Source organism: Trachypithecus francoisi, unplaced genomic scaffold, assembly GCF_009764315.1.
Source record: "Trachypithecus francoisi isolate TF-2019V2 unplaced genomic scaffold, Tfra_2.0 Lachesis_group2, whole genome shotgun sequence".
Taxonomy (NCBI): domain Eukaryota; kingdom Metazoa; phylum Chordata; class Mammalia; order Primates; family Cercopithecidae; genus Trachypithecus; species Trachypithecus francoisi.
Window position 1 is genome coordinate 97,006,723 of NW_022681465.1, and position 23,077 is coordinate 97,029,799.

The 23,077-nt window shown below is 35.1% G+C and overlaps 1 protein-coding gene across 2 annotated transcripts in view; it reads right to left on the reverse strand.

Moving 5' to 3' along the window:
* Positions 1-23,077, reverse strand: part of ADAMTS6 (ADAM metallopeptidase with thrombospondin type 1 motif 6) — a 346,891-nt gene that overhangs the window by 44,650 nt on the left and 279,164 nt on the right. For both annotated transcript variants that reach the window (XM_033179691.1, XM_033179690.1), the window contains 2 exons: positions 15,981-16,144; positions 15,446-15,584 (listed from right to left, as the gene is read on the reverse strand). In XM_033179691.1, coding sequence (XP_033035582.1) covers positions 15,446-15,584; positions 15,981-16,144 — 303 coding nt within the window. The remainder of the gene's footprint in view (positions 1-15,445; positions 15,585-15,980; positions 16,145-23,077) is intronic.

Genomic DNA, 23,077 nt, shown 5'->3' on the forward strand with positions numbered 1-23,077 from the left:
GGTTAAGTTAAAGAAAGGAGAAATTTATCTTGACTTGTAGAAACTGAATTAACTCACGATAAAATTCTTCTTTCTTTAACTTAACCCTAGAAATGTTGTTTGGCTATAATTACATTTGTTTTCAAAAGTAGCCTTTATTGCAAAATCAGGGCCTCTACAATTTGAATCATAGATGAGATATGAGTTAGTAGAGCTGAGATTTATATTTCATTTTAAGGTAAATTCTAACAATGTATGTATCTTGAAAAAAATTTGGTACATAATATTTGTTATCAAAAATGTGGAAAATTACACAAAACTACAAGGAAGAAAATAAAACTGACCCATAGTCCAATATTTTGTTTCAGACCCCTTAACTTTCAGGGCTATTTTGCTCTTTAGTGGGATCCGATAATTACTTTAAAAATTACATATATACCCAAACTAAAACTGTCAGCTAAATGCAGTTGGCACGTCATTCATTCATTTACTCATACATTCATTCAACAGAGATAGTTACTAAACCAAAGCATTGTGTTTATGAGATATAAACACAGTATCTCGTATGAGATACTGGGTTAAGTGCTAAGAATTATGAATTGACTTAATTTTGATCAGGCCTTCCTTCCATACTTCTTAAAAACTGGGAATCAAGAGTACTTGGGGGTTCATTTTAGCTTCATAATTTCAGAATGTTATTTTTTTATGAAGTAATAATTAAAGTCCTTGAATAGACAGCTGAAACAGCTCTATATTTTATGAAGATGCATTTTTTTCCTTGCGTTCGTCTTTTATTAATTTTCTTCTAGAATGTTATATTAGACAGTGTGGTATTTCACACTCAAGAGTTGACTATACTAGTAATCTATTCCAAATCTTCCTACAACACTGTACTATCTTCCTCCAACAGCATACAGAGCTCCTTCCAACTATTACTCCCACACTTGGCAGATTTACAGACTCTTTTTTCTTTTTAAGTCAGTAGCAACAGGATAACTCTATAAACCAATGCATCTAAATGAATGGATTCTTAAACACATACTTTTGAATTAAGGAAAATGCAGCTTTTAACTTTAGAGAGTAGAAAATACAGATCAACTGGAAATAATCTAAACTAAGTCCACAAGAGAAATGATTGAGTTTAGATTCTTTTTATATGATCAAGCGTCTTGTACATAACTTCTTTTAAAGTAGTCTGTAAAACATTGCTAAGATGTTGATTTTAAACCCGGTTGGGAATAATTACATCCAGTTACACGAAACCACGATGCTTTCAAATCTAAAGACTTATAGTTTATAACAAAAACATAAAATGTCCACATGACCAGTCAGTGTGTACCTAATCAAAAACAAAATTCTAGTGGGTTAGTGTCCAGATCTCCTGGAGATAAGCAGATGTTCTGCAGAATTTAATAAAAATGAACTAATTATATTTTATTCTTAAACACCTAAAGTTACTGGCATGCAAACTGTATGTATATGTTTTTTAATGCAATCTTTCTTCCATGCTTAAAGTAATGGCTTCATATTACAAAAGTTAATTATAACAGATGATATTGCCAATATATATTTACTTAAAACCTTCTACAAAAGGTATATTCTGTTTAAAGACTTTTAATTTGCTTATCTTTTCATTCTTTGATACTAAAGATTCAAATATGATGGTCCTTAACATGGAAATGTAACCCTCACTTTTTGTCCATAAGTTTAAATGTCAGATCCTATATTTAATTTTCTGCCAATAGTTAAAAGTTAAAGATCTATTTTCCCATCAAAGGTTCTTTTATACAATGGTAAGAAGGCATACTCCACTTGAATCACTGCTCTAGCTACACATCAAAAAATGGCTTTAATAGTATTTTTATACAGTATATACCAAAGGAAAATGTGCAAGAAGCCCACCAAAGGGCAAATGAGTCCTGGATGGAAACCATCTGCTGTTCTTACTCTAGGGGGTGGTGATGGTTCAAGTGAGTCCCAGTCTGAGCAAAGATTTCAGAGACCATCGCTCCTCTTCATTTCTTGCCTCCATTCCAATCCCTCTACTCCTCTTATCAGCTGCCCAATGTGTTCCTATCTCTCTCTTCTTTCAGAGAATGAAATATTTTGTAAACTCATTTGTAACATAGTATTTGGCAATATATTGCTTTCCTCGGGGCAATTTACCATCTTAAAAGTAGAAAGAAGGCACTCAATGCACAGAAATTACAACTTGAATTTAACTTGAAAGGGTGATATGTGTTAAACCGAGAAGGATGGGTCGGGGGTGGTGAAGGGCAGGAGAAAGACCTTCTAAGTCTTCTCAACTCTACTCATCAGTCCCATCATTTCAGTGATAGACCATGTAATGGATAAATGGGCATTCTATAACCACCTGTGAGTGAGTCAATAATAAAAAGAAAGAAGTATAAATGTATTCTTGGAACTGATGGGCTAACCAACATCTAAACAATTTAACCTAGTGGCATAGCACATCATATCTACCCAAGAAACAGTTTTCTGAAGAGAAGGGGGGAACATTAGAAAATCAGAGTTTGTACTAAAAATGTATCTGCTGCCTAAGGCAACAATTTGCTTAACCACAGCATCCATAGTAGCTAGCAACCAAGACAACACTATATAACTACAGTATACAGAGCATATGGCCAGCAATATTAATTTAATTTAAATCTTTAATGCAGATAGCATCCAAAGAGTGACAAGTGCCAGGAAAAAAAATCTCTCTCTGCTCTGCCTTTCACTGCTGGAATCTGGCTGTTGTGCCGTGTGATTGTTGGCTAGACACAAGCATTTGCAGGGCAGAGCAAAGCCCATCTGCCTTGGATCAAACAGCTGGAACCCAGGGTACCAATCAACTCCACCCATATGGTTCTTTCTTCTGAAGAGCCTCCTGCTAGTTTTTATCTCTCAAAGGCTTCCCTTCTCTTTTCAGTGCCTTACCTTCTGTCCTTTTCAGTGTCTTTCCTTCTGTCCTAAGCAAAACTGGATGTCCTAAGGAAACAGGATGATCAAAAGCAAAATGTAGTTCTAAAATATTGTATTTTTCTAGAACAACTGTGTTTAGTAATGGTAAGGTAGGGTGGAACATACATATACTGAGCTTATCCCTGGAGAGCATTCCTATTACTCCTTAGCTATTAAGAGTAATCTTTTCCATATAAAGTATCTAACTTTTTAACTAATTTAGTTTCTACTATGTCTAATGTATACATTTTTAGTACTATAAGGGAGAAAGTTACTGAGTAAGACAGTCTTGACCTCAATGGGATTACATTAAAATGGGGATGGGGTGGAATAGGGCAAGTACCATTATAATTATATTACATGATGGAAGATATCCAATAAAATAGTGCATTTTCAGGTCTAATATTTTTAGTTTATAGTTTCCCTATTTTGTTTTATTACTGTCTGATTTCTCTTTTCCCGATCCTCACTGATCTGAAGGACTCTTTTCATAGCCAAATTACTGTATCATTACCTTTCACTTTATCTTGTTCCTTTGTTTTTTCTCATCCCAAATTCTGCCATGTTTGGTTACCTCTTTTTGACTTCTAAGTGGTTTCGATAAATGACCTACGGCAAGTTTTCATTCTTCTTTGTAAAATGAGATAATCAAATACATAGAGATAATTTAGAATGTTTCTTCCAGATCCAAAATTCTATAAAAGTTGCCTTCTCTTCTCTCCCTCCACATTTCAATTGTTCAACATTTTTTTTCCACCAATTCTCTCTCCCTTATGTGTCTGCTTTTCTTCTGTATTCTACAGAGTAAGTCTAGAACACAGGCATGTTTCTTTTCATTTGGTTTTGTAGTCTTGTTTCAGTGCCTAAGTTTGTACCAGTGTAAGGTACATGTCAAAGGGGTTACACATGTCAAGAGGCAGAATAGTAACTAGAAATAGGAAATTGTGAAAGGTAAGTTTCCTAATATGAAGAATTAAATCATGCTGGTATACCCAGCATGGGTGTCCATGCTCATGCCTGTAATCTCAGCAACTCGGGAGGCTGAAGCAGGAGGATCACTTGAGGCCAGGAGCTCTAGGCTGCAGTGAGCTATTACTGTGCAACTGCACTCCAGCCTGGGCAACATAGCAAGACCCTGTCTCTAGGAAGAAAAAAGGATTAGTTATATTATACTAGAAAGTAATCTCCATGACCTTAAGTAAGAGCTTGTTATTGGTATTTTATTTAAATTTTAGAGGAATATTGTTGAGAGTACAAAGGCCTTGAGCTTCTTCCACACAGTGTGATGTATTTATCATCAATAGACAGGCTTTTCTTTTAAACATATATAAAATCCCTTTTGTGGAACCAAATCTTGAAATATTTCAAATTTGAGTTAAAATAAGGATATAATCATATACTAACTGTATAGCTTTTAAACTAAAATCTTCATTTCCTTCAAGTAAAAATGGAAATAGTAATATCGTAAGTTCCCACAAAATCAGGATGATCATGCTTACCATAATAAAATGCTTTATTTTTAAAAGGCTTTATTTTCTCCAAAAGTATTTTATGCATTCAACCTTGTAAAGATGAATAATGTTATGACTGTTAAAAATACTATTTTGGAAAGAATTTTTGTGAAGTGAAACATGACCTGTGATATATAGATCATTAATACAACAGGAATGCACTCAAACTTTGGTTTCACACTCACCCAAGTTTTTCAGTGAGTGAATATGTATCCAAACCCTGTTCATGTTAGGGAAGAATATAATTACTAAAGCAATAGAAATGATGAAAGAGGACTGATGAAATGATGAAACAGCACTAGGAGAATATTTTGGCTTAGAGATTTCTTGCCTTCAGTTACAAATCTTCACATTAGAGAAAATGCAACCAACAACATGCAGAGGTAAACAGTAAAACATGTCAAGATTATCAAAATAATCCTTCATATGTAAGACTTCAAGTTATATTGAAAACATACAGGAGAATTCAAAGAATTTTTGTAAAAGTAGTTATATAGGGGAAGGCATATGCTTAAGGAAAAAAGATAAATGAAAATTATTATAGATAAATAAATGAACACACATATTAGCTTCCAGAAGTGTGAACCAACCACAAACAGGAGTTTGTAGAGAAGAGTTACTCTGCAATCTCAAGGGCCAAGTTATATTAGAACTAACCCAACAAGGTTAATGATGACAGAGTTTAGGATCTTGGGGGCTGTGATGTTGACAGGTGCCCTGTTATGATGCCAGGTATAGTTAATCCCAGATTAAAGGACACTCTTCCTTCACAACATTGAAAGTGAACTGAGAGGAGGGAATTGTGGGAGAGATTGAATAGGGGGATGTCATAGTTAATGCAGTGACAGACCATTGTCTAGTCCGATACATATATTATTTTTCAAAGACCAAAGTGAAAACTAGGGAATAATGATGAACAAAGCTGAATGCAAACCTTTATTCTTTCTAAACTCATTTTTTAAATAGGGGATTTGTATTATTTTAAAAATCTCAGTGATAGGTTTTATATCTCCGTTTGATATATACAGGACTCAAATGTAAAAGGACCTTCATGATTTCAAAAAATAATAGTACATTGTACAACCCCACACAGAAACTATCTTTCACAGGGAATTTTTCTTTGAAACTAACTGTACAACTATGTTTCTTCAGAGGGAAATGAATGGCATTGAATAAAGTGCTTTTAACTATTCAAACTAAAGTTTCCCTCTGTAATCTTTTATTTAACTCTGAAAATAACTTCTGGATTGGTAACTCCTAAGTCAAAGATAAGCACATTTAGTTATAGGATTCAACCTTTTTATGTCTTTCACACTTAATTTCAACCAAGTCTATTTTGAATCTTGAAAAAAAACAACTGGACTTTGTTTTCCTATGCTCCATTTGGGGCTCCTCTGCTTTGAGTTTCTGTGAAAGGTACAGTGAATGTGTCCTTTATAAGCTGCAATACAAGTGTTAGTCATTATTTTTGTTATTATGTCTGTAAAACTTAAGTCTCAAAACCCTTGTTTGTTTGAAGTACATTCTGTTAGTTCAATAATAATGTGAATTAACCTCCTAGTGATATTAAATGTGTTAGACACCTTAGAATTGACAAAAAATTAAAAGGACATCTGTGAAAATGTAAAGCATTTGTCTCTGTTTTATCTGGTACTTTGAGAGCTGTTCTCTTTTAGTCAGCTATTAGTACTGTCCTAAAGACTGTACTACATATTTTCTAATAATTATTTTTTTTAAATAATTTAAAAACTGTCATTTTAGAATGGACTTACTATATACTTTTAAGTCTACATTATGCTTGTGTTGTATCATTCCTGAAAACAATAAAATATATAATATGAACAAACGTTTGCATAGAAACAATGTAGAAATATCCAACTTTTTAAAGGGGCCAAGGCATGATAGATTCTTTAAAAGTAATCTGAAAATTGTGTTTATTAATAAATGCAATAGTATAGGTTATCACATAAAATTGTTAGCTGTCAGGAAAGAAGTTGCTAACAATTTCTCCTTTAAATATATAGTTCCTTCTTTCCTTCCTTTCTTTTTTTCCTTTGCTTTAATCACCCACCATTCTTACCCCAAACTAACAGAGATGGAGGAAGGAAACATATTCAGGAGGACACATCAGAAGGAATATAGATATGAGAGAGAAATTTACATATTATGCAAAACCTCTAGTCTCTTAGCTAGAAGTACAGAAGAGTCTCCAGTTTTAAATTCCGAACATCACCAGGGCCCTGAATAATGAGCAGCTTATATGCATTTATTTTCTCTTCTGCAATGAAATTCAACATCTAGTGAAAGGAAGTTAGGTGACATTTTTAATCCAACTTTAATGATACTCATTTTACCCTAAATCAGGGGTTCTCAAACTTTTTCAGTTCACAGTATCCTTAGTATCTCCAATTTTTAAAATAACATCCCCAAGACAGAAAAAAAAAAATAACTAAGAGTCTTACTTAGTAGTTAGTTCCAAATAACTTATTTATAATGATTTGTATGCTGTAAGATCAATATCGCTATGTTTCCCCTGAAAATGTACAATGTTCTGCAGTGCCCTTGGGCACCTTCGTACAGTTTGAAAAACACGGTCCCACATCAGGAAAATTCTAAATAGTAGTTGGAAATCATATAAATCATCTTAAAAATCTCAAAGAATCAAAACCAGCCACAACATGTATAAGAATCCAGATGACTTGGGGAGGCTGAGGCGGGTGGATTGCCTGAGGTCAGGAGTTCGAGACCAGTCTAGCCAACATGTGAAACCCCGTCTCTACTAAAAATACAAAAAAATCAGCCAGGCCTGGTGGCATGTGCCTGTAATTCCAGCTACTTGGGAGGCTGAGGCAGGGGAATTGCTTGAACCAGGAAGGTGGAGGTTGCAGTGAGCCATGATCGTGCCACTGCACTCCAGCCTGGGCAACAGAGCCAGACTTCATCTCAAAAGAAAAAAAAAAAAAAAAAGGATCAGGCACAGAATCAAAAAGTAAAATAAAAAGAATTTGTCCTAGCTCAAAAAAAGAAAGACATAAATATCTTCTATGTTTATATGCTGTTTTCTCTCTCTCTCTCTCTCTCTCACACACAGACACACACATGCACACACAAATATACACACACACAGACTCATAAATTAGGCTCAAAATGACATTCAGGGAAGAAAAAGTATAATAAAAGAAGCATCAAACACACAAATAAAATTAGACTATGTAAATGTAAAAGAAAAAGTAATAATAGCATTTTGAATTGTCAATGATGACTGATCAGAAACATTCCTGTATAACTATATAGTATATGTAAAATAAAATCTGTGCTCTTTGATCTTCAAACAAAATAAAAAATATCTCTAACAGTAAACCTGTCTCCTTCCTAACTCCTCATTAATCTAAGCATAACTTTATCTCTTCCCCCAAAGAGCTGCAAAGCAACGTTTAGCAGAGAGATGCTTTTGTGTATTAGCAGAAACTTGACCAAATTAAGTTCTTTGGTATGCAATTTTCGTACTTCTATACAAAGAGGAAGAAAGAAAAATCTAGAAAAATATTTGGAGAAAATAATCAGGAGTGTCAATAGAGCCAATGGCAGGACAAAGACTGTATATTTAGAGCATAAATATAAAATTATAATAAATATAAAATATCATGTATTTCTGATATTTGTTTGTACTGAAAATAAAGTATTCTTAAGGTTTATTTTCTAACAGAACAGTTACAAAGTTAAATACAACACTACAGCATCAATTATCGGGTAATGGGCTTCGGAAGGTTTCACTTTAAAGCCTAAGCATTGTATAATATTAAGTAAGAGGAGGGGATGGGAGTGAAATGAGAATGGTATGAACAGAGGAAAATGAGAACACACCCAGAAAAGTAGGGTAGAAAATTATCATGAATATTGCTGCATTCTGCAAAGATTCATTCCCTTAAAGAAAGTAATTTCCTAAAAAATAGAAGGCCTTCTCTGATTAGAACTCTAATTTAAAAGAAAACAAATTGTATCAGTGTTCATAATAACTGAGTTCAAACAGGGGCCATATGCCTCTTCTATTCTGACTTGTGCATCTAAATTAAAGTTGGTTGAATACCCAACCATCTACTCATTTTAGCTCTGTTAAGTATCAGATAAACTTGAAATTAGAATAAATTTCTGTTTATTCTAATAAACAGAAATCTGTTTAGCACAATTTCAGTCAGTTTTAAAAGCATTTATTACATTAATTGGATGTTTATATGATCCCTCAAGTGAAGGAAGACTGTAAATATATAGGCATGCCCAAGGCCAATGGCCATATTAAACAAAATTATGAAATTAAGTAGCATGCTATCCCTTCTTTCCTTCCCTTCTCTGATGCTCCTCTCTACTTTCCCATCCCAGATACCCATTCCTAAGTCTCATAACCTTAGAATTCAACTAGTAGCCACTTAAAAACAGAGATATGTGTTAGTAATGCTCTCAGAGGTATTTGCATCTGAATGTTAATTTTTTGAAGACTAAAACTTTTAATCAGTTTCAAAAGCAGTACCTCTCAACCTTGGCTGTACATTAGAATTACCTATGGAACTTTTCAAAATGTGATGCCCAGGCCATACCCCCAGCCAATTAAAGAAGACTCTCTGGGGGTGCGGACAAAGTATCATCATTCTTTTTTTTTTTTTTTTTTTTTTGAGACGGAGTCTCTCTCTGTCGCCCAGGCTGGAGTGCAGTGGCCGGATCTCAGCTCACTGCAAGCTCTGCCTCCCGGGTTCACGCCATTCTCCTGCCTCCGCCTCCCGAGCAGCTGGGACTACAGGTGCCCGCCACCTTGCCCGGCTAGTTTTTTGTATTTTTTAGTAGAGACGGGGTTTCACCGTGTTAGCCAGGATGGTCTCGATCTCCTGACCTCGTGATCTGCCCGTCTCGGCCTCCCAAAGTGCTGGGATTACAGGCTTGAGCCACCGCGCCCGGCCGTATCATCATTCTTTAAAGTTCTCCTTGGGTATTCCACTGTGCCACCAAAGTTAAGAATCATTGCTCTAGGGAAAGCATTTGAAAAAATGAAATTTCAAGCTAGTGAAGGAGATCTTTATGGGTGGGGATATATCATGTTTCCCTACTGAGGTGGCCAACTGGTGAAAAGGCTCTTTTTATTACAAGAGAACACTGCATTACTAAATTAAAAAGGTCACTAGAGACGAAATTGCTAGGTCTTGATTTCAGCAAATTACTTGAATTCTATCTATAAATTATGACTAATAATTTCAATGCCTACCTTATGTAGCTACTGAGGATGATCAAATGAAATACAGTACCAGAAAATGTTTTAAACTTTACAATTTTATTATTACATAGCTGAGCAGTAGAACCACCTGTCACCAAAAAGATTAGTGATACTGCGGTTACAACTATAATATGGATTATTACCTAAAAGACTTGTCAGTCTGTTTAGTGGGCATTTACTTTAGGAAATCTAAGTGTCTACCCTGGAGCCTCAAAGTATAGTTTCTGAGTCAGTGGCACCAGCAACACCTGGAAACTTAGAAATGTAAATGCTTAAAGCCTCCCTTAGACTACTGAATCAGAAATTGTTGCTAGAACATAGCAATCTGTGTCCTAACAAGTCCTTCAGGTAACTCTGATGTGTGCTTAAATTTGAGAACCACACATGTAGTAAAAAGAGAATACGTATGAATAAAATCAAAGGATGAATATACAATATTTGTTATTTGAAACTTTAGAGGTCACAGTGCATAAGTATATTGGCATAAATTACTACTTTTAAAAATCTCCTACAGCTGTGTATTTCAAAACAATACAACTTTCCTTACCCAGCCAAGATTTATTAATTAGCACCTGATTATAATCACTAATCCAATGGTAGCATATAAATTTGGGAGTCAGTAAATTACAAAGTACAAAATAAGTTTGGATAAGGAATACAGAAACAAATTCTAGTAGCAATGGTTCTGGAAATAGTCATGTTTTTGGGCTTGGATTTCTCTCTGAGGAAGAGTTGCAGCTGTATCTCAAAAATCACACGTATCCTGAAGACAACACCCCATAGCATTTCAATGTTCCTTTTGAGGCAAAGGAAGTGTTTCATCACTGACTCAGAGAAAAACCCATTACTTGGACTGAATCACCAATGTTTCCTGTAGCATTAGATTTGTCACTGGATCTGCTAAGCAACAGAAAAAGTTTCAAGCTTCTTATCTTAAAAGATCTCATAAGATCAAGCTGTCATTATTGCTCCCAAACTCAATTAAAGCCCAAAGGTCTGGATATTAATAAAACACATGCAGGACAATAACAAGAGAGAACACTGAAAGATCTTGTGAGACTGCCACCAAAAGTTCCTTGAGGTCTTTCTTGTTTTCTCTTTGCCACTTAAAAGAATTTTGACAGCCTCAAGACACCCAGCACCTCCTTGGAGAGATGAACATGGAGTATCCCAGTTAAGAACTGACTTTATCCCTTTTCCCCACCTAGCACTGCTGGGTCTGCAGGTCTCTGTCAAACGGTGGACAATAAATAAATAAAACACACACACACCCAAATACAGGTTGATAGTTCATATAACAAACAGAGATACCATTTGTCAGATTGCTTATGCCCATATAGAAGGGGATATGATAGTTTGCACAGCATATGCACATGAACTGCCAAAATATGGTGTGAAGATTGGCCTCACAAATGATGCTGCAGCGTATTATACTGGCCTGCTGCAGGCCCAGGCTTTTCAATAGGTTTGGCATGGATAAGATCTATGAAGGCCAAGCCGAGGTGATTGAAGATGAATGTATTATGTGGAAAGCACTGATGTTCAAACAGGTGCCTTTATCTGCTATTTGGATGCAGGCCTTGCCAGAACTACCACTGGCAATAAAGTTTTTGGTACCCTGAAGGGAGCTGTGGACGGAGGCTTCTCTATCCCTCACAGTACCAAACAATTCCCTGGTTATGATTCCGGAAGCAAAGAATTTAATGTAGAAATACACCAGAAGCACATCATGGGCCAGAATGTTTCAGATTACATGTGCTACTTAATGGAGGAAGATGAAGATGCTTACAAGAAACAGTTCTCTCAATACATAACAGCATAACTCCAGACATGATGGGGAAGATGTGTAAGAAAGCTCATGCTGCCATCAGAGAGAATCCAGTCTATGAGAAGAAGCCCAAGAAAGAAGTTAAAAGGATGAGGTAGAACCATCCCAAAATGTCCCTTGTATAGACAACAGACTTATTGACAGCAACAAAAAAACAAACAAACAAACAAAAAACAAAAACACTGACTTTAGAATTAATCCTTAGTTTCTGAGTGAAAGCTAGGTAGAAATGACTTCTTCTTGAAAGGTTTCTTAACTATAAAATGAAATTTCATTAAGGAGAAGATGACTCTGGCTTTTTCTTGGGTCAAAGTTCCTAAACCCTAAAGGGACTTTACTTCCCTCAATCATAAGCTTCCTATATTTAAAGAACCTGGGGTTAAAAGTGAGGGTATGTGTAAGAAGAGCAACTTCAATAATTGATTCCTGCACTCTATATCCTAGGAAATATTTTCCACCTATTCAAAGTAAGCAAGATGGCTAGGTGTGGTGGCTCACGCCTGTAATCCTAGCACTTTGGGAGGCTGATGCAGGTGGATCACTTGAGGTCAGGAGTTCAAGACCATCTGGCCAACATGGTGAAACTCCATCTCCACTAAAAATACAAAAATTAGCCAGGCGTGGTGGTGTGCACCTGTAGTCCAAGCTACTTGGGAGGCTGAGGTGGGATAGTCGCTTAAACCTGGGAGGCAGAGGTTGCAGTGAGCCAAGATCGCACCACTGTGCTCCAGCCTGGGTGACAGAGTAAGACTGTCTCAAAAAAACAAAAAAACTCAAAACAAAACAAAAAACAAAGTAAAAAAGAGAGGAGCTTGGTTTTAGTTACCTATGCTAATTAAAATTATACTGTTTTTTCCTTGGCAAAGCTTTGCCCTACTCTATAAGAAAAGTAGCAACTCTAAACTTTCATCTCCCACATTAGAAAGGACAAGCACAAATATATAATTGCCAAAATTAATTCCTTTTACTCATTCACTCATCTAGCACTTTGGGAGGACACCGTTGGCCTCAGTAAGGTGCTCAATAAAGTGCATTTATTGGGCACCTACTATGTTTCGGATATTGTTCTAGGGGCAAAATGAGTCTACAAAGATGCACAGACTTCAGTGATGAGGACATGGATTCCATGTGTCTAGAACACTGGATTTGGTTTCTCTGTCAGCCAAGACCAGTGGTACACAAATTTGAGCGAGCATCCAAATCACCTGCAGGGCTTGTTAAAACACTGATTAATGGGCTCCACTCGAAGAGTTTCTGTTCAGTAGATCTGAAATGGGGCACTCAAATTAGCATTTCTAACAAGTTTCTAAATGATATTGATGCTGCTGCGGGGGAACCACTTACCAAAACAAATGGCAGCTCTTCACACCATGCCCTTCATCTGAAGAAGGCAAGAGCCTCAAGAATGCTCATAATCACCCACAACCAAGCCTAATGTGAGTTCCCAGAACCACCTCCAGTATCTAAGACCAGTAGTTCAGATCACGGAAAGAAGGACAAATAACAAGGAAGAGAAAGCTCTCCCTTCCAGAGGCTTTTCTCTCTCCCTTTTTTTTTTAACCCCCTACCACAAGAAATCACTTCTATTTCTCAGTACAAGTGTTATGGGAAAAAATAACACTCATCTACACTTTTTACTTTCCTACGTCAACAAAATTATATTTTTTTCTTCCAAATTCAGTTCTCATGGCCTTTTTCCTCTTCTCCTTCTTTGTTTTTTTGTTGGACTACCTCCTTTCTGAACAAATAAAATCGTAGGATTGAAGGAACATTGAGAATTCATTTAATCCCTTTTTGGTCTCAGACAAGACTGTGTCTAAACCATCCCCAAATATAGCAATTTCAGTACAAAGATGAACTGGCTCTAAGAATTTCCATTCAACCTTCTGTCGCATACTAATACGCATCCCCTTAGCTTTCTTTTCTACAAGCTAATCCACCTCAACTTTAGACTATCCTTATTAGATTTCCTAAACTTTAAATTACTTTAGTTCTTTAATAAGTTCATTCCACCTTGCCTCAGGGCCTGAATTATGTACGTACTGTTCTAGAAAACTTTTTGTTGGAATATGCAAAGGGAAAAGTTAATTTATAGAATAAAAAGAATTGAACTGGATAAAAGAAAGATACATGTATAAATGCCACTAAAAAATAATGCAATGGCATATACTTGATCAATTAGTTGCACGTATTTATTTATTTAAAAATGGTAATGCCCTATGGCTTTAAAAACTTTACATGACAAATCACCAGCCATTTTACACATAAAATGGATGGGAACTAGAGATCTTTTAAAATATGTCACAAATTATACATAACTATGTTTCATGATACTTTACACAGTAGAGAACATCAATATATTATTCATCTTTTTTGTTTTTTTCCTGTTGTATCGACTTTATATTGAAATTGGAGTTGTAGTTAATCATTGCTTTAATTCTGTATGAGATTAAAAATACTGAATTTGGCTGGGAGTGATGGCCCATGCCTGTAATCCCAGCATTTTGGGACACTGAGGCAGAAGGAATGCTTGAGGCCAGGAGTTCAAGAGAAGCCTAGGCAACACAGTGAGATCCTATCTTTACAAAAATTTTAAAAATTAGCCAGGTCGTGGTGGTGTGCTCCTGTGGTCCTAGCTACTCAGAAGGCTGAGGTGGGAGGATCACTTGAGCCCCGGAGGTTGAGGTTGCAGTGAGCCATGATTGTGCCACTGCACTCCAGCTTGGGCAACAGAGCAAAAATCTGTCTCAAAAAAAATATAGTAATAAGTAATAAAATAAAAATACTGACTAGATTGTATGATAATTATTTCTCTAAAAATAACCTCTCCGATTTAAGACTTGAAAATCAGAAGATGCAAATATAAGACAGGATGAAGTCTATATAAAAAGCATATATTTCTGCATAGTTTAAAAAAGGAGTATAGGTAATATATCGGGTGATTTACTTTATTTTAATTTTGCCCATTCTAAATATCACTATTTAAAATTTAATATTTGCTTCTGGAATGGTGAGGTGATCTAGTCCAGCCTAGGCCTGAAGGACAGGTTTGTTTCCTTGCCTATCAGGATCAAGGTGTACGGTGGAGGCGATGCATTTAGTCTCCAGAGAGAAGGAAGATGCTGCTCGCACAGCACTTCTACTCACCAGTCCATGCAGCAGCAAGGGTGTTGGCTTTGAAGGAAGCCAACTGTCCTGCTCTCCCAGCCAGAGGTAAAGAATTGCATTGGTGGCCACTAGAGGGAGGAGGATTAGGAATAGAGTAAATTGTAGGGAAAAGGCACCCATGAAAAACGCACATGGGACAACCAACACATCACCAACCACCGCCTAGCAGCTACCTCTGAGGGACTGTAATGGGGTCAGTATACACCATTAACCCAGAACCCAGATACCAGTAATTATTGTAGCATCCCAGTATACAGTCCCTTAACTTTCATGGCAGGAGAAGGGAGTTTGAATAGGATTGTGGCAAACACACAGGCACGCAAACACACACAACAAGCACATAGCCGTACATTCTCATCTCCCATTACAAGAAGTTGCATCTGTGATGTCTGATTCTTGCTCATTTTCTTTTTTAAAACTTTTGATGTTCTTTACCAAGAATGTGTTCACGAAAGGCAAACAGCCCACCTTCAAGACAGTCTTGGGAGAAGCACCAGCAGAGACACTCATTGTGCCAAGATGTATTTTACCAACAAATCTGCACAAATTACATGAGGTTGAAAACAAATAGAATATAATATAATTAAAGCAAAGTTTCTTTTGCTAAATTACAGCTTGAAGCAAACCTGCAAGAAATGTTTCCAATTAGCTTTTTTAACAAACGCAAAGCATAGCTCCGAATGTGTTTTGTTCTCCATCTTGCCCTCTGGGTGGGCTGCCTAGTGGGCATCTTACCTCCAGCACAAGTAGCTGAGCATTCTGACCAAGGCTGATGATTCCATGTAAAGCCAACTTCATTATCTCCACTGCCAGTTCGAGTGATGGGAACATTGAACTTATACCTAATTCCCAAATTCTGTTCTTGAAGCAGAACCTGCCATTGAAAACAACTGGTGAAGACAATTAAAATACAATGAGCCTTCATTCAGATATTTATTATTCCTTTTGAAGAAGAAAATTTCAAAACAAGTCTTATAGGAAATTTAAGATAATATAAAACACATGCATTTATATCAAATTTTCGCTTCCCATTTTCATGGGTATTTTGGAGCCATTGCTTTCATCTGTCTTGTTTGGTTATAAAAATTCTATTCAAGCAAAAGCATGATGGCCTTAACTTTGTACGGTTCTAACACCTTTGGGTAAATCATTTTACCTTTGTTTACCTTAATTTCATCACCTGTAAAACAGGGATAGTAAAACCTGCCCTTTCCTACCTCACAAGGAGGAATTACAAACAGAAGAAATACAATGGCAAAGACGCATTTACCATGATGATGAGATTTTCTGAGGTAGGACCTAGAGCTTCCAAGGATTCTGGTTCATCAGTTGGTCTCTTGTAGTGAAAAGCTGTCCCAGCAACATCAAATTTCCTAGGCCAGTCAATAGTCCAGGCACCATTAATATAGTAATCATCTCCTTCAGATTTTAAAGCTAGAAAACAAATCACAATTCACCTAAAAATGTGAAACTTCATTTACCAAAGTGTCACTGATTAATTACTGCAATAAAGTATACAATGAATGCCGATTTCCACTTAGAGTTATGACTCTTGACCATATTCTTAAGTACAAATTAAAATGGTGATTTTTCATGTGAATGGTAAGAAGATATTACTTCAGTATTTATAATGTCATTAATAGAAAGCAATGAAAGGTTAACCTGGAGGAATAAACATGTGGAATTAGCAAGGAAAATTATGAGAAAAGGAATAATTAGAGATGAGAGTTAACATAAGGGTGGGGAGCAGGCTTTCCTTTCCAAATATTGAAATAGTAATTAAATAGATATGGGGTGGGGACAACCTGTTGCACCTGGACACAGACTGATCAACAGAACACAAATCAAACAGATTTAAGAAATATACCCAAGTACATATGAGAATTCTGTTTATGATAAAGGACGTATCTTAAATTAGTAAAGGAAAGATAACAAGAAATGGCGGTAAGGCAAAAGACTATTCTTTTGGCAAAAAAAAATGTTGAATTTATATTTCATTCTTTATATAAGAATAAATGCCACAATTCAACTCCTAGGCACACATCCAAAAGAATTGAAAACAGGTACTCAAACAAATACTTGGAAACACATATTCGTAGTAGTACTATTTCCAATAGCCCCAAATGAAAACAACCCAAATGTTCATCAATGGATGAATAAACAAACAAATGGTGGTATTATAATGTAACAGAATATTATTCAGCCATAACAAGTAATGAAGTATTGATAACAAGCTGTAATGTGATGAACCTCAAAAACATTAAGTGGAAGAGACCAGACAGAAAAGATCACATATAGTATGCTTTCATTTATATAAAATATCCAGAGTAGGTAAAAAGCCACAGAGACAGAAAGCAGATGGGTAGTTGCCAGGGGATGGGGAATGGGGAGAATGGGGAGGATGGGGAGTAACCTGCTTAATGGATATGGGTTTTTTTCTGGGATGATGTAAATGTTTTGGAATGTTCTAAACGCCACTTAATTGTTCACTTCAAATGGTTAATTTTATGTAATTTAATTTCACCTCAATAAAAACAAAGTTAAAAAAAGAGAGAAAGGATAAATGCCAGATGGGTAAATATTTAAATATAAAAATAGTTAAATCTTAAAATGTCAGGAGAAAATATAGAACTTTTTTTCCTCATAATATTAGGGTATGAAAAGTTTTTCTAAGCATGATAAAAAAACTCAGAAAAATTGTTAATAGATAAACATGCATACTTTTAAAAAAATCTCTTACAAGAAATACACACACACACACACAGTTTAAAAGTACATGTAGCTGAAAAAGCATTTTTAGTACTAACATACAAAAACTCCTATAAACAAACAAGAAATAAATAAACATGTCAGTTTAATATTTTGTTAGTATGCTAGCTGATTGCAAAAACTGTGATTCATCAGTCCAGATAAACAAGTAGCCCAAAAGGACTAAAGGGTCACGGTACAGAGTCTCTGACTCTCTAGACCTCCAGCTCTTGTCCTTCATATTACAGACCATTGTCATCTCCCAACCCCCATTTGCCTGGCAAAAATATTTGTAGTTTCTTAACTTCAGATATGTTTTCAAGATTCATTTAACTGCCAAAAAATAAATCTAATTAACCTTTTGAGACAGGAACAAGCAAATAGAAGAACTACCTGGCCTTGAACTTTTCCCGAACTTAAAAATTTTTATTTTCAACTCTCACTTGCAGTGGTTTTCTGTCTAGTTTAAAACATTTGGTTTTATAAGGACATCTGAGACTGTCATATATGAAATAGTAAAAATAAAGATAAAAACAACTAAGCAGCTTTGAATTCTCCTTCTCCTTCAGTTTGAGCTCTCACTTCCCTGTTGTTGTTTTTTTTTTTCTTTTTTCTTTTTTTTATACAACTACTAAATGAAGGAATTCTAACACCTCTTGGCTGTTAGGAATATATAACTAATGGTGCCATAATGTAGCTCAGAAAAATGCCAACCATTTAAGAGGCATTAAGAAAGAATGACTAAAGGAAGATGATGTGGCATTATGAAAAGAGAATTACCAGAGGGGGAAAAAGCTGAGGCTAGAAATCTTTTTCTTCTGAGTATTACTGATGCAGAAAATAATTCAGAATTATGGTGTAAAAATAAAGGAGTCTTCTTAAATAAAAGAAGAGGCTGATGATACTGGTGTTGTGTCTCAAGACACACTCTGGATGTACCCTTATTTTTAAAAGCTTTCAGAGAAAGGGAATGGTATTTTAACTAAAATAAAAACTCATTTAGGGCCGGGCGCGGTGGCTCAAGCCTGTAATCCCAGCACTTTGCGAGGCCGAGACGGGCGGATCACGAGGTCAGGAGATCGAGACCATACTGGCTAACACGGTGAAACCCCGTCTCTACTAAAAAAAATGCAAAAAGCTAGCCGGGCGAGGTGGCGGACGCCTGTAGTCCCAGCTACTCCGGAGGCTGAGGCAGGAGAATGGCGGGAACCGGGAGGTGGAGCTTGCAGTGAGCTTAGTTCCGGCCACTGCACTCCAGCCTGGGCGACAGAGCAAGACTCCGCCTCAAAAAAAAAAAAAAAAAAAACTCATTTAGGTCTCACTAAGGATTTCTGGAGAGACTAAAACCAACTCAAACGATTAAACATCAAATAAATAGAACTTCTACTCACTTTCATGTTGAAATAACTGGTATTAGACTTGCCCTCCCATTGTAAATAATCAGAAAACTCACAAAATATGTGAATCAGCTGTTCTCACACACTGAACAGGACTGTGCAGAGACCATGATCTCCACAACTTTCTGCTTGGAGACACTTTCTTTAGGTGGAGAATCCACCCATGGTGGTCTCACCAAGTGAAGAAGAGAGGTCAGAAACTGGGAAGGCTGACACAGCTGGAATATGCAGGACCAGAGAACAAGAGAGGAGGGAGGAAATCTGTGGCTGAATATTGATCTGCATACGCATAGGATAAAATTACATAAAGTCAGCAAAAAAACTACTTTGGAGCAGTAAGCAGAACTACTGCATTTCAATCACCAGGCCATTCAATAGACACCCAAGAAGAATCATACTTTTGTAGAAGAGCTGAGCAAACGCTAGAATAAAGAATATTCTGGATTTACCCAAACAAAGCTCAAAAGCAAACATCAAAAGGATCAAGCCTATCTACAAGTTACTTAACACCCTTTAAAGAAATAAATCAAAATCCAGGCTCTCAACAAAGAAATATTCACAATGTACAACATCCAATGAGAAATTACTACCAGTGTGGAAAAGGAGGAGAATGTGATTCAAACAGGAAGAAGGCAAAGCCAAAGAAACAGACCCAGAAATAACAAAAATTATGGAATTAGCAGAAAATAATTTTCAAGTAGCTATTATATTCAAGAACTTTAAATGAAAACATAAATATAATGAGAAGAAACATGATGACATTACATGTATATACACACATATTTGTAACAGATGGAAACTGAGATCTATACAAAGAAAGGAAGCATGCCAGATAATGGTAAATATGTGGGTAAATGAAAAATAATTTTGCTTGTTTAAAAATTGTTTTTAAAGATAATTGGCTCTTTGAAACAAAAATAATAACCATATATTGTGGGATTTATAACATATAAAGAAGTAAAAAGTATTAAAAAAAAAAAGCACAGAGAATGGAATGGGACAATGGAAGTAAATTGTTGCAAGGGACTTACATTATATAGTGCAATATTATTTGGAAATGTGCACTTCAGAAGAATGCATATTCTGCTATTTTTGGGTTAGTATACCATTAATGTTCATTAAATTAAAGGACGCAACTATCCTTTGGTTGGATAGTTTTTTCATGTTTTTTATATTCTTACTTGCTGCCTTCTTGTTGAAGAATTACTGAAAGAATTATGTTGATATCTCCCATTAGAATTGTGGATTTGTTTACTGTTCTTATTAATGGCAAAAGCCGCGATTACTTTTGCACCAACCCAATAGTTTGTAAGATTTTTGCTTCATTTATTTTGAAACTATGTTTTAGGTATGTAGACATTTATGATTGTTACATCTTCTTGATATCTTGAGCATTTTATCATTTTCAAACGTTTCTCTATATTCCTGATAATATTCTATGACCTTACAAAATGGTGCAATATTATTTGGAAATGTATTATGATAAATTAAAAATGCATTTTGTAAATCCTAAAGCAACCACTAATTAAACAGAGCAAAGAAGTATAGCTAATAAGCTATTTACTAGAGATTAAATGGAATACAATAAAACCCATGGTTAATCTAAAAGAAGACATGAAAGGAGAATAAAAGGGGAAAAAAAACCACACAGGACCAACAGAAAAACAGCAAGATGGTAGGCTTAAACCCAACGATATTGATAATTACATTAAATATAAATGAGCTAAACAAGAAGTTACCAAACTTACGACTCACCTCCTGTTTTTGTAGATGAAGTTCTATTGGAACACAGTCATACCCATTTATATATTACCTATGTCTGCTTGCACACGGCAATGATAGAAGTGAATAGTTGTAACAGAGACTATAAGATTTACTGTCTGACCCTTAACAGAAATAGTTGCCGACCCCAACCCCCCACCAAACTAAACACTATAATTTAAAAATACAATGATTGTTAGACATAATAAAAAACAAAGATCAAACTACATGTGTCCTAAAAGAAACAGATTTTAAAGACAGACGTACCTACATATGAAAAGTGAATAGACAGAAAAAGATTTACCATGCAAACGCTGATCAGAAGACAGCTGGGGCAGCTAGATTGGTATCAGATAAAACAGACTTTGGGTCAAAGAATACTTTTAAGAGATGGGTATCTCACTACGTTGCCCAGGCTGATCTCAAACTCCTGAACTCAATGATTCTCCTGCCTCTGCCTCCCGAGTGATTGGAATTACAGGCATGTGCCACCATGCCAGACTGGTCATAGAATATTATCAGGAATATAGAGAAACATTTGAAAATGATAAAATGCTCAATATATCAAGAAGATGTAACAATCACAAATGTCTACACACCTAAAACATAGTTTCAAAATAAATGAAGCAAAAATATTACAAACTATTGGGTTGGTGCAAAAGTAATCGCGGCTTTTGCCATTAATAAGAACAGTAAACAAATCCACAATTCTAATGGGAGATATCAACATAATTCTTTCAGTAATTCTTCAACAAGAAGGCAGCAAGTAATGGTATACTAACGCAAAAATAGCAGAATATGCATTCTTCTCAAGTGCACATGTGCTAGACTATAAAACAACCTTAACAAAAAAACTAAAATCATATAAGGTGTGTTTTCTGTCCATAATAGAATTAAACTAGAAATCAGTATCAGAAAAGTATTTGTGAGACACTAAAATATTTGGAAATTAAATAATAACTTCTAAGCTATGAGTCACAAGATAAATAAGGAAATATTTAAAACTTCATAAGGAAAATACAAATGTCTGATGAAATTTATAGTAAAAAAATGCTTGTTTTATAGTAGAAAAAAGATTTTTAATCAGTAATTTAAGTTTGTATCTTGAGAAGCTAGAACAAATAAGAACAAATTAAACAAAGTGAATAGAAAAAAAGAAACAAACAGAAGAGTGGGAATCAATGTAATGCAAAATAGACAAACAATACAGAAAATCATTTAAACCATAAGCTTGTTCTTTAAAAAATCAATATAATTAATAAAGCCCTTGTTAGGATTACCAAGGTAAAGAAAGAAGACACAAATTTTCAATATGGAAAATGAAAAGAAGAGCCATTGTTACAGATCCTACAGATATTAAAAGGATAATAAGAAAATATTATGCATAATTTTATGCCAATAAATTTGAAAACTTTGCTATAAAAATTCCCACATTAAAAACTTCCCACAAAGACAACTCCATTCTAGATGGCTTCACAGTTGAATTCTATCAAACATTAAAAAATAATAACAATTCTCTCCAGACTCTTACAGAAAATAGACGAGAAAGGAACACTTCTCAAGCCATTTTATGAAGCCAGGCTTAACCTGATACAAAAACCAGCAAAGAAATCACAAGAAAAAGACTCTAGAAAAATATCTCTCATGAACATAGGTCTAAATATTCTTAATAAAATATTAGCAAAATCAATTCCAGCAATATATGAGTAATAATAGATCATGAAAAAGTGGTTTATAGCCCAAGAATATTAGATGGATTTTACATTTGAAAATCAATCAATGCATTTACTATATTAACAGAAAAAGGGAGGGCAAAACCCAACCTAATCATGTCAATAGATTCAGACATCTCAATACCGATTCATGACTAAAACTCTTAGAAAACTAGAAATAAAAGGGAACATCCTCAAACTGACAAAGAGTCATTACATAAATCTTCTAGCTAACGTTATATTTAATGGTTAAAAACAACAAGGAATGATTTGCCTTTAAGATTGGTTGAAAACAAAAGACTACCTAGTCTCCTTATTTATTCAACATTGTACTAAAGGTCATGAACACTACTATAAGGCAAGAAAAAACAAATAACGGGCATAAAGATAGGAAAGATAGAAGTAAAAGTGCCTTTGTTCAAGGATGACATGATAATACATAGAGAAAATTCAAATGAATTTACAAAACAACTATTAGAAGTAATATGTGAGTGAACCAGGTTTCAGGGCATGAGGGCAATATAAAAAGAAATCAACTATATTATTACATAACAACAAAAAACTGGAAATTAAATTAAAATACAGTAGTATTTACAATAGCACCAAAAAGCATGATTAGATTTAACAGAACATGTGTGCAAGACCTATATACTAAAAATGAAACATTGGTGAAAAAATTTTAAAAAGACCTAAATAAATGTAGAGGTAAATCTTTTCACGTATTAGAAAACTCAATTTTAAGATGTCAA